Source organism: Mastomys coucha, unplaced genomic scaffold (assembly GCF_008632895.1).
Source record: "Mastomys coucha isolate ucsf_1 unplaced genomic scaffold, UCSF_Mcou_1 pScaffold23, whole genome shotgun sequence".
In the NCBI taxonomy this organism is placed as follows: Eukaryota; Metazoa; Chordata; class Mammalia; order Rodentia; family Muridae; genus Mastomys; species Mastomys coucha.
This window is the reverse complement of record NW_022196906.1, coordinates 82790721-82806593: the sequence shown is the minus strand read 5'-3', so window position 1 is coordinate 82806593 and position 15873 is coordinate 82790721. Positions and strand designations below refer to the sequence as shown.

Sequence of the window (15873 nt, the reverse complement as noted above, 5' to 3'; positions counted from 1 at the left end):
GCTGGGGGAGAAATACAAATATTTAGAAGATACTTCGACACGAGGCTTTTTAACGATACCAGGCTCCCTCCTAAGGCCGATGACTTCTCCACACACTGGTTATTGACCAGATTTATAGTATGAGGCATGAGTCCCTGCTGTGGAGCAGTCCTTAAATCAAATCAGAAAAAGATTTTTTAGCCCCATAACAGCCTTACTACTCCTGCCCTGAGGTCATGTCTTGCCTCGCAGGTTCACACTGTAGCGGCAGGGCTCAGCATTTGTTGGTTAGTCCACCGCTGATTGCTGTCCTTCCCTGGCAGCCTGGAGAGGACCTTTTGGAACTTTGAAACCTAGCCAGCAGGGAGGAAGTTTCTCAGTTCCACACTGAGTTCTCTGTGGACAGTAATCGAAGTGTGTGGTGTCCTCATAAGTAAGGACTTAACTCTGCAGTTAGGGTGGACAGCCGTGTGTGTGTGTGTGTGTGTGTGTGTGTGTGTGTGTGTGTGTGTGTGTGTGTCTGTGCACAACAAAATAGAAAATAGAAAAAAATAGGAAATAGAAAAGTCATAGCAGTTCTCCTGTCTGTCGCCTTAGGAGCTGTGGTGAGCTGTGGTGATAAGGTGGCTTGTCACCTGGGTGGTGGAATCAGATCTCTAGTTCTCATAATTGCACAGCAGGAGCTGTTAACTGCTGAACCATCTCTCCAGCTCCCTTACTTTTTGACTAATCCCTTTACATAGATGAAAACAAAACCCAAAACTATTGTTGAAGGTTGTGGCACTGTAATGAAAACTCACTTCTATAGAGTAGGGAAAGCAGATTTTGGCTGTTCATCTATTGATTATAAGTTTTCAAATTTTAGTAATACTAAAAGTATTTTTAAAGGAGGGTGGAGATGTTAATATTGTATGTTAAATTGCTTTGGAATGAATACCAGAAAGCTTTTAGTTCTGAGATTTTTATTAGGTCACTGACAAAACATTGCTATTAATTGCTGTGTGTGCCAGGAAGGGTGTGGGTTACTCTGTGTGTCTGTGTGTGTGTGTCTGTGTGTGTATGTGCGTGTGTGCGTGTGTGTTCACCTAGATTGTGGGTTACTCTGTGTGTATGTGTGTGTGTGTGTGTGTTCACTTAGAGTATTGCTGTAGTAGAGCTGTTAGGAGTTAAAAATGAACCATGTGATACTGTCTCCTACTTAAATGGATTTATTTTTACTTTAGGTACAAAAGGAAGCTGCCTCCGTGACACCCTGGATGTAAACGCTTGCTATAGAATAACATACCTGTATAATTGAAATGTACTCTTCACTTTGTATATTTTTATAAATATCATGTACTTTAGTGTTTTAAATATATTTTTTGTTTTAATAAAGACTAGCAAACTAATAGCAATAAAATGATTTAGATATTACAGCTTTTTGTTTTCTATTGTCTTGATTTTTACTAGAACTTATGCCACTTATTGCTAGGGTTTTTGAGTTTCTCTCTTTCTCTCTCTCTTTCTCTATATGTGCAGTATGCATGTGTTTGTGTGTATTTGAGTACATGTGTGTGGATGCTCTTGCCCATGGTGCACGTTTGTTTGGAGACCTGAATATCAACTGGGTGTCTTTCTCTATTACTGTGTACTTTGTTTACTGAGGCAGTCTCTCTTGCTGCCCCTGGAGCTTTTGGATTTGTTGCTCATGCCCTCCTGAGTGCTGGGATTATAGGCATGCCTACACACCTTCTGATTTTTAAGTAGACACTGGGGATTCAAACTCTGGTCATCATTCTTGCATGGCAAGCATTTTGTCTACTGAGCCATTTCTGTAGCCCTGTGTTGCTCTTTTTGAATGAAGGCAAACAAGTAAGACCAACAATCTTTGTATTCTTTTGCTTTAAACGCAACTGCATTTAGTGTGAAGAAACAAGTGTGCCAGGGTTCAAAGTCTCTCCTTCGTGTGCCTAGCCATGCTGGTTCATGTATATACATATACAACACATTCTTTGACAGCACTTAGCAAGACACACTCACTTATTTATTCTAATGATGACTACATCTGAAATCATAAACATGTAGTCTACCAACAGCAGTGGACATATTCTGTTTATGCTTTTTATTATAAAATTGGATGTTTTTAGCAGGTCAGTAAACAAAGATTAAATGGCTATTATATATTGTCCCCAATTGAAAATTGTCTTTGCTCTATCCCTGAGGGTACAATTTACAATTACAAGGTAGTCTCTAGACAGAGAGAAGCTTGAGTTTTCTGTCTCTTTACTAAGCTATGGATACAAAGCCATATCTTACTCATCCCTGTGCTTCCTGTGTGTACCCCAGCAGGACCAGGCACCAAGGATGTGGTAGACAGGAGATGTGTTATGGAAAGATGCTGCTGAGACAGAGTAGGCAGGGATCTGGAGGCAGGAGTGTAGCCTGTGGTGATTTCGCGGGTTTTGTATAGTTAACTGCCAGAGTGAAAGAAGTGTTGGCACACCACAGTGTATGCCTCCTGCTGACTGCTGCTATACAGAACATGGTGCCAATTCCCATATGGTTGTGAGCTGGGAATTGTGGGTGCTGGGAATGGAACCTGGATCCTTTGCAAAAACATCAGATGCTCTTAGCCACTGAGCTAGCTCTTCAGCCCAGTATCATATTTTAGATTTCTAAATCAGGTCAATAAAGAGGTATATCAAGAAGACAAAGGGAGGCCTGGAGAGATGGCTCAGCAGTTAAGAGGACTGGCTGTTCTTCCAGAGGTCCTGAGTTCAATTCCCAGCAACCACATGTTGGCTCACAACCATCTGTAATAGGATCCTATGCCCTCTTCTGGTGTGTTCGAGGAGAACTACAACGTACTCACAAATGTACTCACACACATAAAATAAATAAATCTTTAAAAAAAAAAGATGACAACAAAGGGAATACTAGGAAGGGATGACAAAGGGGGAATGGGAAAAGGGACTCTTGTAGAAATGTAGCCACTGAAAAATTAAGAGCAAGCACAGAGAAGGCATTGGTAGTTACCTTGACACAGCCATTTCACAGTGTTGGTACACATTTTAAAACACTGTGCTGTACACCATAAATAATCCAAATTTTGTTATTTGAAATAAAAATGTTAAATATGGTTTTAGGTTGAGCAAGAAAATTTGGATGCCATTTAAGCTCAGTTCAGAACAGTAACACACATTTAAACTTAAGTTCAAGGAAGTTAAACACAAAGACTGATGTTGATTTTATTTACCTTGTTTGTCATGACCTCATTCTACAGACATGTCTGGAATCTCAGGTTTGAACAACCTCATCTCTAGTGTTTTATCGAGATTCTGGCTGATTTTCACTGAGGAGTAAAGCAAGACCAGATGAAGAAAAGTTGAGACTTCAGTCTTTCAGAGGCGGGTGGCAAGGGCAAGGGAGAGGGAGAGGACTTTGCTTTCCTGCTTAAAAAATTATATGCACTTTTCTTCAAAATTTTGAAGTGAGAGAAAGGAAGGGCTACCAGATGACAAAGTGTTTATGACAAAGAGAAATGATCCTGGTGAAAATTGTCTTTGCTCTATCCCTGAGGGTACAAATGTTTAAGAGAAGAAGTAAGACCAAAGACAAAGGAGTAGATCTTCAGCTTTATTGTTTGGAATTTACAATTACAAGGTAGTCCAAGGTCACTTCTCAATACCACTGCATAAAATATACATATACACATATTTAGAAAATTATAAAAGTGTTCTTTAAAAATTATTCAATAATATTTCTCCTCATTTACTGGCCAAGCATAAAAATATACCTCTTATGCATGTTTCTTTATTTTTTACAGTCTTATTGACATTTCTGTATAACTAATCTACACATTCAAAGACTTGAAGGCATTGTTTCACTGCCACAAACTTCATAAAGTTTGGATTGGAAATTTTAAAATGGTTTGTGTAAAGAGTCCTTAATATTTGTAAACACTAGGAAACCAACATGTTCCCTGTCCAAACGTGTAGCTGCTGGTTTGTAGTTAAGGATTCTTAATTACTGTTACAGTGCTGCCCATGCTCAATTGGTCACAGGACCGTCTTAGTCTGGTATTCTGTGGGCATAGATTTTGCCATCAGTCTGGGTATCTCTTGGGCTTCCCATAGGACTCACTGTCCTGCTGGTCCCATACTCAAGTCTTGACTTGAGTGTGCCTTACAATGGTTGCTTGAGATTTGAGTCTCGGTGACTTCAAATATATATGTGTACCACTTCTTAAACTCATCCTTGCCCTTCCAGAACATTGGATTGTACGTGGTGTGGCCAGAATGAGAGCCGTGTTGGCATCTTGGACAGCATGAGTGCAGGGTTAGAACTACAGTTTATTTTAGGAAGTTCTTTCACGGCACCTCCATGCGAGGAAGGAGGAAGGAGGAAGAGAGGCAGGGCTTTTGGAATCGCACAAGAGTTGACAAGAACCAGTGTTCTGCTTTGGAGTCATGCTCTGCTCCTTCATCAGTGTTTGTGTAGCACATCGGAATACCCACTCTCTCTTCTGTAATGTATCAGTCCTGCTCATAGTCTCCTTTCCCTTCTCCCTTGTTCCTGGTTGCTTTTTGCAGTCCCTGGACTAACCTATTATCTGCTTTATACAGTTTGTCTATGACTCATCAAAGGCACATGATGTTGGAGGAAAGAATCTTGTCCAGTAGCTACTCTCTCAAACCTAGAGACAGTAGGAACCCAAAAGAAAGGGTGGTATGGAGGGCAGAAACAGAGATTTGTCATCTGGGGCTAACAGCAGGAAGAGAGGAGACTTGACGGTAGGAGATAGATTGAACTTGAGATAAAAAGACTTAGGTACAGATCTTAGATGTATTATTTGGAGATGTATGGCCTTGAACAAGCCAACCCTTTCTGCTTAATTTATCACAATATTTTTCTACAAAAATCTACTTGTAAATTCTAATGTTTGTTTGTTTGTGTGAGTCTTGATATCTACCTGACAGGCCTGAAACTCTACATAGGTAAGGCTGGCCTAGAACTTGCAGCCATTCTCTCCTCCCTGCCAAGTGCTGTGACCACGGGCATGTGCCACCAGAGTTGGCAATGTTACCTGGGCCAAGTTCTATGTAAACATCAATTGTTTGATGGATTAGAAATGTATATAAATGGAAAATTATTTCTGTGGTTCACTGGTAACCAGATGTGTTATGTGGATGTGCAAACTACATCTAGTTGTTTCCCCTTAACCCCTACCTGCCGGAAGGACCCTGTTGGTTCACTTTGACTTTCTATCTGCTCACTGAGTTGCTGGCCCCAACAAATGATGTTATAGTCTCTCCCTTGTGAAGAGCATCTGCTAGGAGCCTTGAGGATGATGAGCGCCGCTACAAAGCCAGGTCTCCAGAGGCAGATAGGAATATCACTGGAAGAAAAATGTAGTTTGACATCAAGGACAAGGAGCCTTCCTGTTATTGGTACAAAACAAGGATCACTGCCCAAAATGAAAGAATTACTAAAGGAAAGCTTCCCTGGTATTGACTTGCTGCAGAGAACTTGATCCGCCCTTCAACTGCTGGGTAAACTACTTTCATTTTTGAGATGTATTCAGAAACCACACTGATGTCTTGGTCACCTGGAAAAAAAACCCATATATTATTCTAACTCTAGAAAAAATGATCTATGAACAGTAGGAAGGGAAATTAAGTCTCTAAAGTCCTTGGAATTAAAAAGAGAAGACATGTCTTTTGATTCCAGGGTTAAAGCATCTTCAGAAGACAAAAATGCTAGTAGTTTTAAGTTTAAAGAATCTGATGGCACTTTCATGTTCCAGACAGGAACTTCATCACTGGGCGATAGGGAGCACTGGGTGACAGGGAGGACTGGGTGACAGGGAGGACTGGGTGACAGGGAGCACTGGGTGACAGGGAGGACTAGGTGATAGGGAGGACTGGGTGACAGGGAGGACTGGGTGACAGGGAGCACTGGGTGACAGGGAGGACTAGGTGATAGGGAGGACTGGGTGATAGGGAGCACTGGGTGATAGGGAAGAGCACAGTTGCCTCTGCTCTAGGTTTCTAAGAGGCTGTTGGCATCACAGCTGTAATACATTCCAGAGCCAAGGGCTGGGGACCTGGGCCAAGAATTAGTTGAGAAATAAAAGTGGCTTTCTTTCTCATTCAACCTTATCATTTCGTTCAACCTTATCTTTACATACTTGATGATGGGACACTGGAGGTTTCATTTCCGGAAGAGGGCGGGTAAAGAAATAAAGACTTGCTGAGACAAATGCACAGTGACCTAAAAGAATCTTATTATTATTTAAATCATGTCGTGTGGATTCATTAACTGAAGGTATTTAATACCTGGTATTGTTAATACACAGTAGTTTATTATTTAAAAAAAATCATGGACTAGGTGTGATAGCACCCACCTTTAATCTCAATGCTTGGGAAGTAGAGGCAGGAGAATTTCTATGACTTCCAGGCCAGCCTGATCTCCATAGCAAGCTCCAGGCCAGCCATGACTACCTAGAGAGACCCTGTCTCTAACAAAGTATGTCTTCCCTGGAGTTGGATAGATGGGATCATTGTGCTGGGGGAGAAGGGATGGCATGATGCTTCTCAGTGCTGCGTTGTTTGCAACCCCCAAAGCAGGAGGGAACCAGCAGAAAAGGCATAGGGTCCCTTCTGTCTGGCTCTTCTCTGCCCAGTTCTTTTGAGCTGAATACCTTTGGGAACAGGAGAGGAAGAGACGCTTGTGCTTACCAGAGTCATGTTTTAGTAATTCATCTTTTATCATCTGGAATCCATCTCCGCCATTGGCCAGATAGCTTGGGAGGGTCACTTTATAGACCTTATCCATTTCAAGAGGCTCATAGATGGGTACTCGACACTTGGTGCAGAGAACTTCTATTTGGACCACTCTGTTCCAGGGCTTTCGGTTAATATCATACACCACATGGATTCCTAGAAGGCAAATGAGTGCATGTTTTTGCTGAGTCCAGAGGCTTTTGCCTGTGAAAGGGATTTTGGCCAAGATCTAGAACTAGGGTCCTAGGCTGTGCTACTTTAGTTACTGTTCAAGTGAAATGTCATTGGGAATATGGTGATGGTGTAGCTACCCTCAGCTTCATCCTCAAGTCCTCCAGGAGAATTGACCCTCAGAAAGGCGAGGGTGATGTTGCTATATCAGGCTCCTGTCAGCAAGCATTTGGTGGCATCCACAATAGTGTCTGGGTTTTTGACTGTATATGGGATAAATCCCCAGGTGGGACAGTCACTGGGTGGCCTTTTCTTTCGTCTCTGCTCCATACTTTATCTCCATATTTGCTCCGGTGTTAGGAAATAGCCTAGAGAGATGTTTCCATGGTTCAGAGGATTTTCCCAGAGGACATGACTTCAGTTTCCTGTATCTACATATGATGCTGCACAACTACCTGTAACTCTAGTTCTAGAGAAACTGAAGATTTGTTTCTTACCTCCATAGGACATCTGCACTCATGACCCCTACACAGACACACACATATATAATATGAGAAATAAACTGAGAGACACACATATAATTTGAGAAATAAACTGAGAGACAGAAAGGAAGGAGAATGAGATGAAAAAGATAGAGACAGAGACACAGAGAGACACGAGACCCAGAGAGAGAGAGAGAGAGAGAGAGAGAGAGAGAGAGAGAGAGAGAAAGAGAGAGAGAGGAGAGAGGAGAGAGAGAGAGAGAGAGATTGATTGAGACTTTGATGGTGTTTCACAAGTAAAGATGGCTGAGTTTGTCCTATTGTACTAAGCCAAGAAACGTGTTGCTCAACCTCTCAACTTTTGGACAGTTCATGTAGACACCAGTTGAATCAGAAAGCACTGAAGAGTATAGCTTAAAAGGTGTCTGTGGCCAGACATAAAAACAGAGTGAATTTTTATGTCAGGACTTTTTAATCTCCAGAAGCAGAAGTCCGTAACATGCTTTGTCAATTTCATTTCCTATTTATCTTATAAAACTAAAATCACTTGAACAATGGTGTGATTTGTATTTAGGCGAATGTATATGCATTTACAGAAAATTTTAAGAATGGAAGCCTGGTGTTTCTATCCTAGCTTAGAGTTAGTAAGAAGATTTCTAGTTGTATAATATATTGACACAAATTACATATACAGAGTAAGCAGCAGAAAAATGACATCCAGGCACAACAGAGAAAGTGCTATGTTATTTACCAAGACCCATATAATTATTCTGTTTAGTGTAAATAAAATTTTTGTCACAATTTCTTATATTAGTAAACTCAAGGCTACTTGATTTTATTCATTCTCATTTCCCCCTTGTCTGTACTGGTGCTCACACCAGACGCTTGTTTGGTGTTGACTCATGCTCTATTTTAATGCAGTATCTTCAGTTGATAAAAATGATTTCTGAACCATTTCCATTGAGCCAAATTGAAGAGGAAGCCACCTAAATCTATTCTTTACTTTCAGGCAGAATATTTCAGAATAATTCCTAGCCTCTGTAGTTTCTGCTTAATATTTTTTGGGAGATATTTGGTTACTCACTAATATGTTCAGTAAAGGAGTTCTGTGATTATAATATGATACACTTTGTTTTTGTCATTAAAATTAGTCTGAATCTCAGTTTAATTAAAAGATGGAATCCCTATGATTACACTTTAAATTTAAGCTGTTATGGTTTTTATCACTGGTTTCTACTTTCTATTTTCGATGTTCTCAAATTTTAGGTGTTTCCATTGAGTTCCGAGGTAATAAACTTGTAAAATAGAAAAAAGATTAAAACCCCCATAAAAAAAAAAGTTAAAAGGCCAAACTTTGGCTACATAGTGTGTTTGAGGTCATTCTCCGCTACATAAGATCATATCTCAAAACAAACAAAGCAAGATTAATAGAGTGAGAAAATGAGTCCAGAAAAATTATTTTGGAGTAAAATGAGGTTATTACTTTACAGATTCACTTTGGATTGTGGAATTAACTTCTGGTAAAAGCATTTCAAAAGCCTATAGGAGCTAGGACATAGCAGTGTTAAGAACCATTTCCCAGCATGCGTGAGGCAAACTAGGAAACGTTTACCTCAGCACTCCCTCCTCCCACCTCTCAAAATGAAGAGGCCTTTAGCAATATGAAAAACACTGATGTTCATTCAGTCCTCACTGCAGTCAAAGAGAAGACCGGTTTGGGCTTGGTGCCCTGCCTTCCTCCCGGCAGGATTAGAGTAGATTGAGTCTTTTTTTTCTCCTTTAGTTCCCTTGAACTCTGTTGTGGTCCCAGGTAGTTAACAATAATGGAGAGAGCTTTTGTTTTTGTTTAAGAATGTTACATGTGCTGTGTGGTGGTGGTGAATGCCTTTAATCCCAGGACTCAAGAGACAGAAGCTGGTGGATCTCGTGAGTTCAAGGTCTACAGAGTGAGTCCAGGCCTGCCAAGACTATACAGAGAACACAAACAAACAAATAAAAAGAATGTCACTTGCATCCACCCACAAGTAAGATTCCTACAGAAAGACCTCACGCCAGCTGCTCTGACTGTTGCTTAGGAGGTCAGCTCCCATGGATAGAAGCCCTTTCTGATGTCCAAATCTAGGTTGGCAAAGGCTACTCATGGCCAGGGCCTTGGACTTTTGACCTCAACCTAACCTCAGTGACTCCAGGAGTCCATCGTCATTGAAAGATGGGGTCGACTGGGAGAAAATCCAAACCAGCCCAGCCTTAGAAGGGGTGAATAGAGAGATGAGATGCCCTCATCTCGATGGACAGGCCCCGCGGGATGTGCCACTTACCACCCACTTGCAGGAACTCCCCTGTGGACCGGCCATAGCGATGCACACTGTGCTCAAAAGCCTTCTTCAGGGTGGACCCTTTTAACTGGACGAGGTCAAATGTCCCTCCAAAGGGCAGCACAGCAGCCAGGTTCTCCCAGGTGATGGTACCTTAGGTAGTTAGAAGTGAAGCAGGAAGGAAAAACAGCTTAAGAGTATGCTTACAGAGAGGGAGTAAGCTGGGCTGAGGGAGGTCACAGCAGCTGTGTTTAATTTGGGGGAGGGAATGTCCTGAAAGCTTTTGCCCCGCTATTCACTACTGAGCAAGGGGGTTGAGCTCACAAAGGACCAAGTCCACGGTTCTCAGCTTTAGACCTCCGGGTTTGGGATGAAATCTTCAGTACTTGGCTAAATATTGCGTAGTTCTACACAGGCAGTGTGTTCTAGTCCCGTGCCCTATTGCCTAAAATGAGCTTGGGGGCCTATACTAACGGTGTTTGACAGCATGTTAGGGTAGAGTGCAGAAGAGCTTCAGTATCTGTCTATTGGATTTGTTTTAACGTATGATAGGACCTCAGCTATCTGTAGATTACATATAAAGTGTGTCTTCCAGCAAAGGAAATTAATGCATTGATCTTTCTCTTTCCAGAAGTAAAAATGTTCAATCTTTTATATAAAACAGAAACAATAGCTTTGCAAGCCAGAAGTTTAGAGAAAGCGTGGGTTTGACTAAGCTTGGTGCCTGCATCTGTGTGACTATATATATGAGAATTCATGTGTATTCCTCTGTCCAAGCACTGGACTTGAGTAACACTAACACAAACTTAAAGGACCAGCATTTTGGTTTGTGGTTGACAGCAGAGGACGCTATGGGCATAGCTGGGGAAGAGACAACAGAGACAGCTAAGGAAGCTGAGCCCAGGTGCATACCATTGTTCTTCTCATCAATGGGGGACCGGATGCCACCTCCGTTTACAATGCACATGGACACGTGGTTCCAAAACATTTCATCCGGGTGTCTGAGGTTGTTGTTAATCTACAACAGCGGAAATTTAGTTACTTGGGTCTTCTTTTTTTTTTTCTTTCTTTTTTTTTTTTTTTTTTTTTTTTTTTTTTTTTTTTTTCGAGACAGGGTTTCTCTGTGTAGCCCTGGCTGTCCTGGAACCCACTCTGTAGACCAGGCTGGCCTCCAACTCAGAAATCTGCCTGCCTCTGCCTCCCAAGTGCTGGGATTAAAGGCGTGCGCCACCACTGCCTGGCCCATACTTGGGTCTTTTTTTGTGGTATCATTTCCAGGAGTCTGATTACATTTACTGAAAAAACAAAGTATTTTTCCCCTACTCTCATGTCCCCAGAGATTTCTCAACTGTAACTAAAACTTATTGTATACATTATTAATCATAAAACAATTATTAGCTTATCTTCTATTAGCGTTCAATCAAACAGAAGCAAAAGTATATTGTGACCAGACCCACGTCACTCTTTTAGGACAGAGGACTCTACCGACTCCTCAAACCTATCCCCCAGCTAGGGCACATAGCAGAAAGCTCTCTCCAGCTGGTGTCAAGATTGCTCCAGGACAGCAGGATGCTCCAGCCTGTTCATTACCCACTTTATGCCAGGTACTGGCAATCAAATCAGGCTCATTCTTACTTTTCTTTTACAAAACACACGTTCTGTTATAGCAGGTGAGAACACATGCTTTTGTTTGTTTTGAGGCAGGGTCTCTCAATGTAGCTCTTGATGTCTTAGGGCTTGTTGTATAAACCAGGCTGGCCTCAAATTTAGAGAAATCCACCTGTCTTTGCCTCCTGAACATTGGGATTAAAGGCATGCACCACTACATGCTTTCAACCTTTTATTTTTAGGTTTATTTTATATTTTAAGTGTATGAGTGTTTTGCCTACATATATGTGAGTTCACCACATGTGTGCCTGTGGCAGTCAGAAGAGGGCATCATGTCCCCTGGAACTGGAGTTACACCGAGACACTGAGTACTGGGAATTGAACCCCGGTTCAAGCACTCTTAAGCTCTGAGCTAACTCTACCGCCTCAAAAATGCTCTAATTTTAAAACAAGCACAAAAAGTAAAAGTTTTATTTATACCCCAGCTCCTTTCATAGGGTAGCGCCTTGTGGTGTTTTTTTTTTTTTTTTTTTTTTTTTTTTTTTTTTTTTCTAGATTTTTCTCTAGATGTTTCTGGCTGGTGGTTTCTCATACTGATTTCATGGTGCTCAAGGGCCAGCCTGGACCTCGTGTTGGAGGATAACAGTCTGCCCTAGAGACCTTGACTCCACCCAGCCCACAAAGCCACTTTGGCTAGTCTCAGCCCCAGAAGAATGCTCTTCATGAATGATTTCGCTGTAGCCAGGAACTTTACCATAACTATGTATTTTCCTTCTGAGCTTGGAAAAGAAATACAAGGTACATAGGCTCATGTTCTTTAGAGCCAAGGGGACAAACCAGGGAAAACCTGCCCTGCCAAGTAAGATCCAAGCAGGTGTACTGTATCAACACCTGGTGCACTTCCTGTCTTCAGATCACCTTACAGAAAGAAACACCTCATATTTGGACATCTAAAAAGACATATTTTAAAAGATTTTGTCTTTGTAAAGGAATAAAGTGATACTCCCCTAAGCTCTTTGAGCCTCCTTGCCAAGGTATTCGGTATGAAAGCAGTCATGCTTCTGTCTGTCTGGGCACTAAATGTACCAAAGTCCTTAATTCTGCCCCTTGTTGCATCTTCTCCCCATCTTCTTTTCCTCTCTCCCTAGATGCAACCGCTTTGCCCCTGAAGACAGCTCACCATGGCATCGCAGATCAGGTTTCCCATGTTGCATTCCCTGAAACGGCATGTCTGAGTGGAGCCATCCAGGTAGACGACTGTTCTCCCGAGCTCCTGGGTAGAATAGTTATCTAATTTTATCCTCCATTGGTTAATGTCTGCTTTGATGGTTGCATCTAGAAAGGAAGGACATCAGAAAGGTGAAGTGAGAGGAAAGGCCTGTAATTCAGGCAGATCTCCTAGTGGGTAGTCTAGAAAATCAAGCATTGCCAGGTTTCCCGGCAGGAGGTATGTATGCATTGGTCACATCTGTGCATTTGGGTTGTGGCTGTGAAATCCCTTAGGAATGCTTATTTTGTTTCCTGACATTAATATGTGGGTGTATCTTTCCTCAAAGATGTTTTGAGCATCTCAACATCTGGATGAGCCCCTGTCAGCCCACCTAGGATGACACCATGGTCTTGCCATGGCTGGACAAGCACAGAGTTTGACAGGCTGGACAAGCACAGAGGATCTGATGAGGGTATGGTTCCCAGCTTGCTTCCTCTCCAGCTGCTAGGTTGTGAGCACAGACTCTTCCGCACACAGCAGGGCCTCACTGCCCCATCCTTCTGAGGTGATGATGCTAAACAGCAAAGAGCTAGTGGAAGGAATCACGACAGTGGGTCCATGCATCATATGAAAACGGATGGCATAACAATATTCGTTTGGGGGTTAGAGAGATGGCTCAGCGGTTAAGAGCACTGACTGCTCTTCCAGAGGTCCTGAGTTCAGTTCCCAGCAACCACATGCTGGCTCACAACCATCTGTAATGGGATCCGATGCCCACCTCTGGTGTGTCTGAAGACAGCTGCGGTGTATTCATATACATAAAATAAATAAACACAATGATCTTTTATTCTGAGTCTCAAAAAACAAGGTACTTCTTGAGAGATATGGTGGTACAATATACCCCCAGCTTAGGCTATATATGGAGAGGCTGCTGCCTCAAAACAAACAAACAAAACCAGAAAAAAGAGGTATTTGCTTGTTTCACAAATGAAGATGCTGAGGTCCATACCACACTGTCACTGCCTCTCGTTAGGTGGGCCAGGTTTTGAGTGCTACTCTGTCCAGTTTGAATTGCTTTTCTTTGGTTGTCTACTCTCTGGATAGGAGCTGACGGTGGCTTTTCTGCCTCACAGAACTAAGCTTTGGCAAAGCAGAAGAAGCAGTAGTGCACTGAGCAGATTGGAAAAAAATATGAGGATTTAGGAATTTGAAATCTCCGTATGAATAAAGAGAGTAAAAGCAAGGGAGAAGCTAAATTCTTCCCAAGTACCACAGTCATTTCCTGAAACAAAGCAAACGGAAGAAGGGGATGGAAGATCCAGCTGCTGGGGAACTTTTCATTTGGTGGACGCTCCCCAGATCTCACCTTCACGAATGCTGCTGTTCAGAAGAATTGGATTTCCATAGGAAGTGATGACATTTCCTTTATCATCAAACTCAACCTTCAGATAGCCCAGGTATTTGCCAAAGGCATAGGCCTGGACCACAGGAACCTGCCGTCCATCATCGGAGGTGACTATGAATGGGTACTTCCCAGCAGGCACTTCTTTGGAAGGCGGATTTCCTGAAATAATAGAAGCCAATTTGATCAGGTCAGCCTCTGCATATGGCAGGCCTCTGGCAGAATGATAGCGGATTTTGATTTGATGATTCACCCCCTGCTGTTGTACATGGCTGGTCTCTCAGAGCCCTGTGGGACATTTGTCACTGATTCCAAATGCCCCTTTGGCATATAAACCCGGCCATACTCTACTCACTGGGCATTTACTAAGCTGTTTCTAAGTCTGGGGCATTGTGCCTGGTGATCTGATGTGGATCAAACAGAAATACAATATCCCTCTTTCATGCAGACTCTGTCTCTCTTCCCCCTGGCTGAATGAAAGCTAAGTCATGTTGATGCACTTCTGTTTCTGTGTAAAACCCTCCTGCCTCTGCTTCCCAAGGGCTAGGATTACAGGTGTGCACTACAGTGTCTGCCAAGCAATATAGGTAGGGAACCCGAAGTGGGTGAATTAACAATTCTCATTCTACGGGGTTGTCCAGACAATTCAGTGTCTTAAGATCCTCAGTGTGCACTGGCTAGGCATAGTAGGTACACCATTTTACTGTATGCCTCTTCCCCTTGTAAGGTGAAGACATTCTCTAGAAACCTTGCACACACACACTCAAGAGTTTATAGTGGCTAATGAGGACCCAAGGAGAAATGACTGAGCTGTCCCTAGGGTGTTTCGGAGTAGCCACATTCACCCTGGGGACCAACAAGCAAACACACTGTCTCCCCAGCTCTTCACATCAGTCACAGTCAGCAGGCCTGGGGAACCACAGGAAGAAGTTGGGAGCCATTCATCACCCAGAGGCTTCCTTGTTTGCCTGTGAGAGTGGCCCCAAAAGGGGCATGATGACCAGCATCACATCACTCACCATGTTTAATTTCTTTCCAGGAATGGAATTTATTTGTAAGTTTTTATTGTGTGAGGAGAGGTCATGTGCATGGGTCCCAGGAATCAAACTCAGGTCTTCAGGATTGGCAGCAGGTATCTTTACCTGCTGAATCATCTCACTGGCCTGCCCATTTAAGTTAACTTCACCCCTTCTTGATGTATACTGTGCGTGGTTCCGAGCTGGCTTTAACCTTAAAATCCCACCCCCAACCCCATTTCAGCCTTCCACATACATGTTGGGGTTATAGGTACGTCCCAGTAATAATTTATTTATTTATTTATTTATTTATTTTTAACTTTTATTGCATTATCAGAAAAGTTACATGATTTCAATTTATCTGAATTTGTTAACATTTAAAAACATATTTTAATTAAATAGAATTGAATCACATTCTTGTTCCCCTTTTGTACCACCGTTCCTCCCATAGACCCCCCCTTCAATACGTATAATATAATTTTTGTCGTATTCCTTAAAATTTATAAAATATATTATAAATAAGTATTTTAAAAGTTGTTTGATATAAAACAACAATCGATTTAACAGTCTTATGTAGATGCGTCTACAGCAATAGTGAAAATACATTTTTCTCAATATAAATTTTAAATAGCTCCAAACATATTAGCTGTATACTTAAAAATAATACATCACTACTAGTATTTTCTTAAATGAACATGAGTATATAAAGTCTTTTTGTTTGTTCTGTATTTAGTAGAGTTTAAAATCTTGGCTCTTACTGTGGTACAAGCCCAAAATAACAACAATTTTTAGACATTGGGTTTCATCGTAATAAGGCTGTATTTCAATGACCCTCACATCACCATAGGATTTTACTTACATTGTAGCTAAGCTGAGAGTTGATAGTTCTGCTGCACCAAGAAATGAATTGTAGGCTCAATTTTTGG

At 41.9% G+C, this 15873-nt stretch overlaps 2 protein-coding genes across 3 annotated transcripts in view; one reads left to right on the top strand and one right to left on the bottom strand.

Annotated features, from left to right (window-relative positions):
• Snx14 (sorting nexin 14) overlaps positions 1-1394 on the top strand; it is a 62503-nt gene extending 61109 nt beyond the window's left edge. For both annotated transcript variants that reach the window (XM_031343325.1, XM_031343324.1), the window contains one exon: positions 1203-1394. In XM_031343325.1, the coding sequence (XP_031199185.1) occupies positions 1203-1241 (39 nt within the window). In that variant the 3' untranslated portion in view covers positions 1242-1394. The remainder of the gene's footprint in view (positions 1-1202) is intronic.
• Positions 1395-3581: 2187 nt separating this feature from the next.
• Nt5e (5'-nucleotidase ecto) overlaps positions 3582-15873 on the bottom strand; it is a 51197-nt gene continuing 38905 nt past the window's right edge. Inside the window, exons 4-9 of the mRNA XM_031344186.1 lie at positions 13896-14093; positions 12500-12654; positions 10624-10729; positions 9715-9864; positions 6699-6899; positions 3582-5566 (exon numbers count right to left, since the gene is read on the bottom strand). Coding sequence (XP_031200046.1) covers positions 5403-5566; positions 6699-6899; positions 9715-9864; positions 10624-10729; positions 12500-12654; positions 13896-14093 — 974 coding nt within the window. The 3' untranslated portion in view covers positions 3582-5402. The remainder of the gene's footprint in view (positions 5567-6698; positions 6900-9714; positions 9865-10623; positions 10730-12499; positions 12655-13895; positions 14094-15873) is intronic.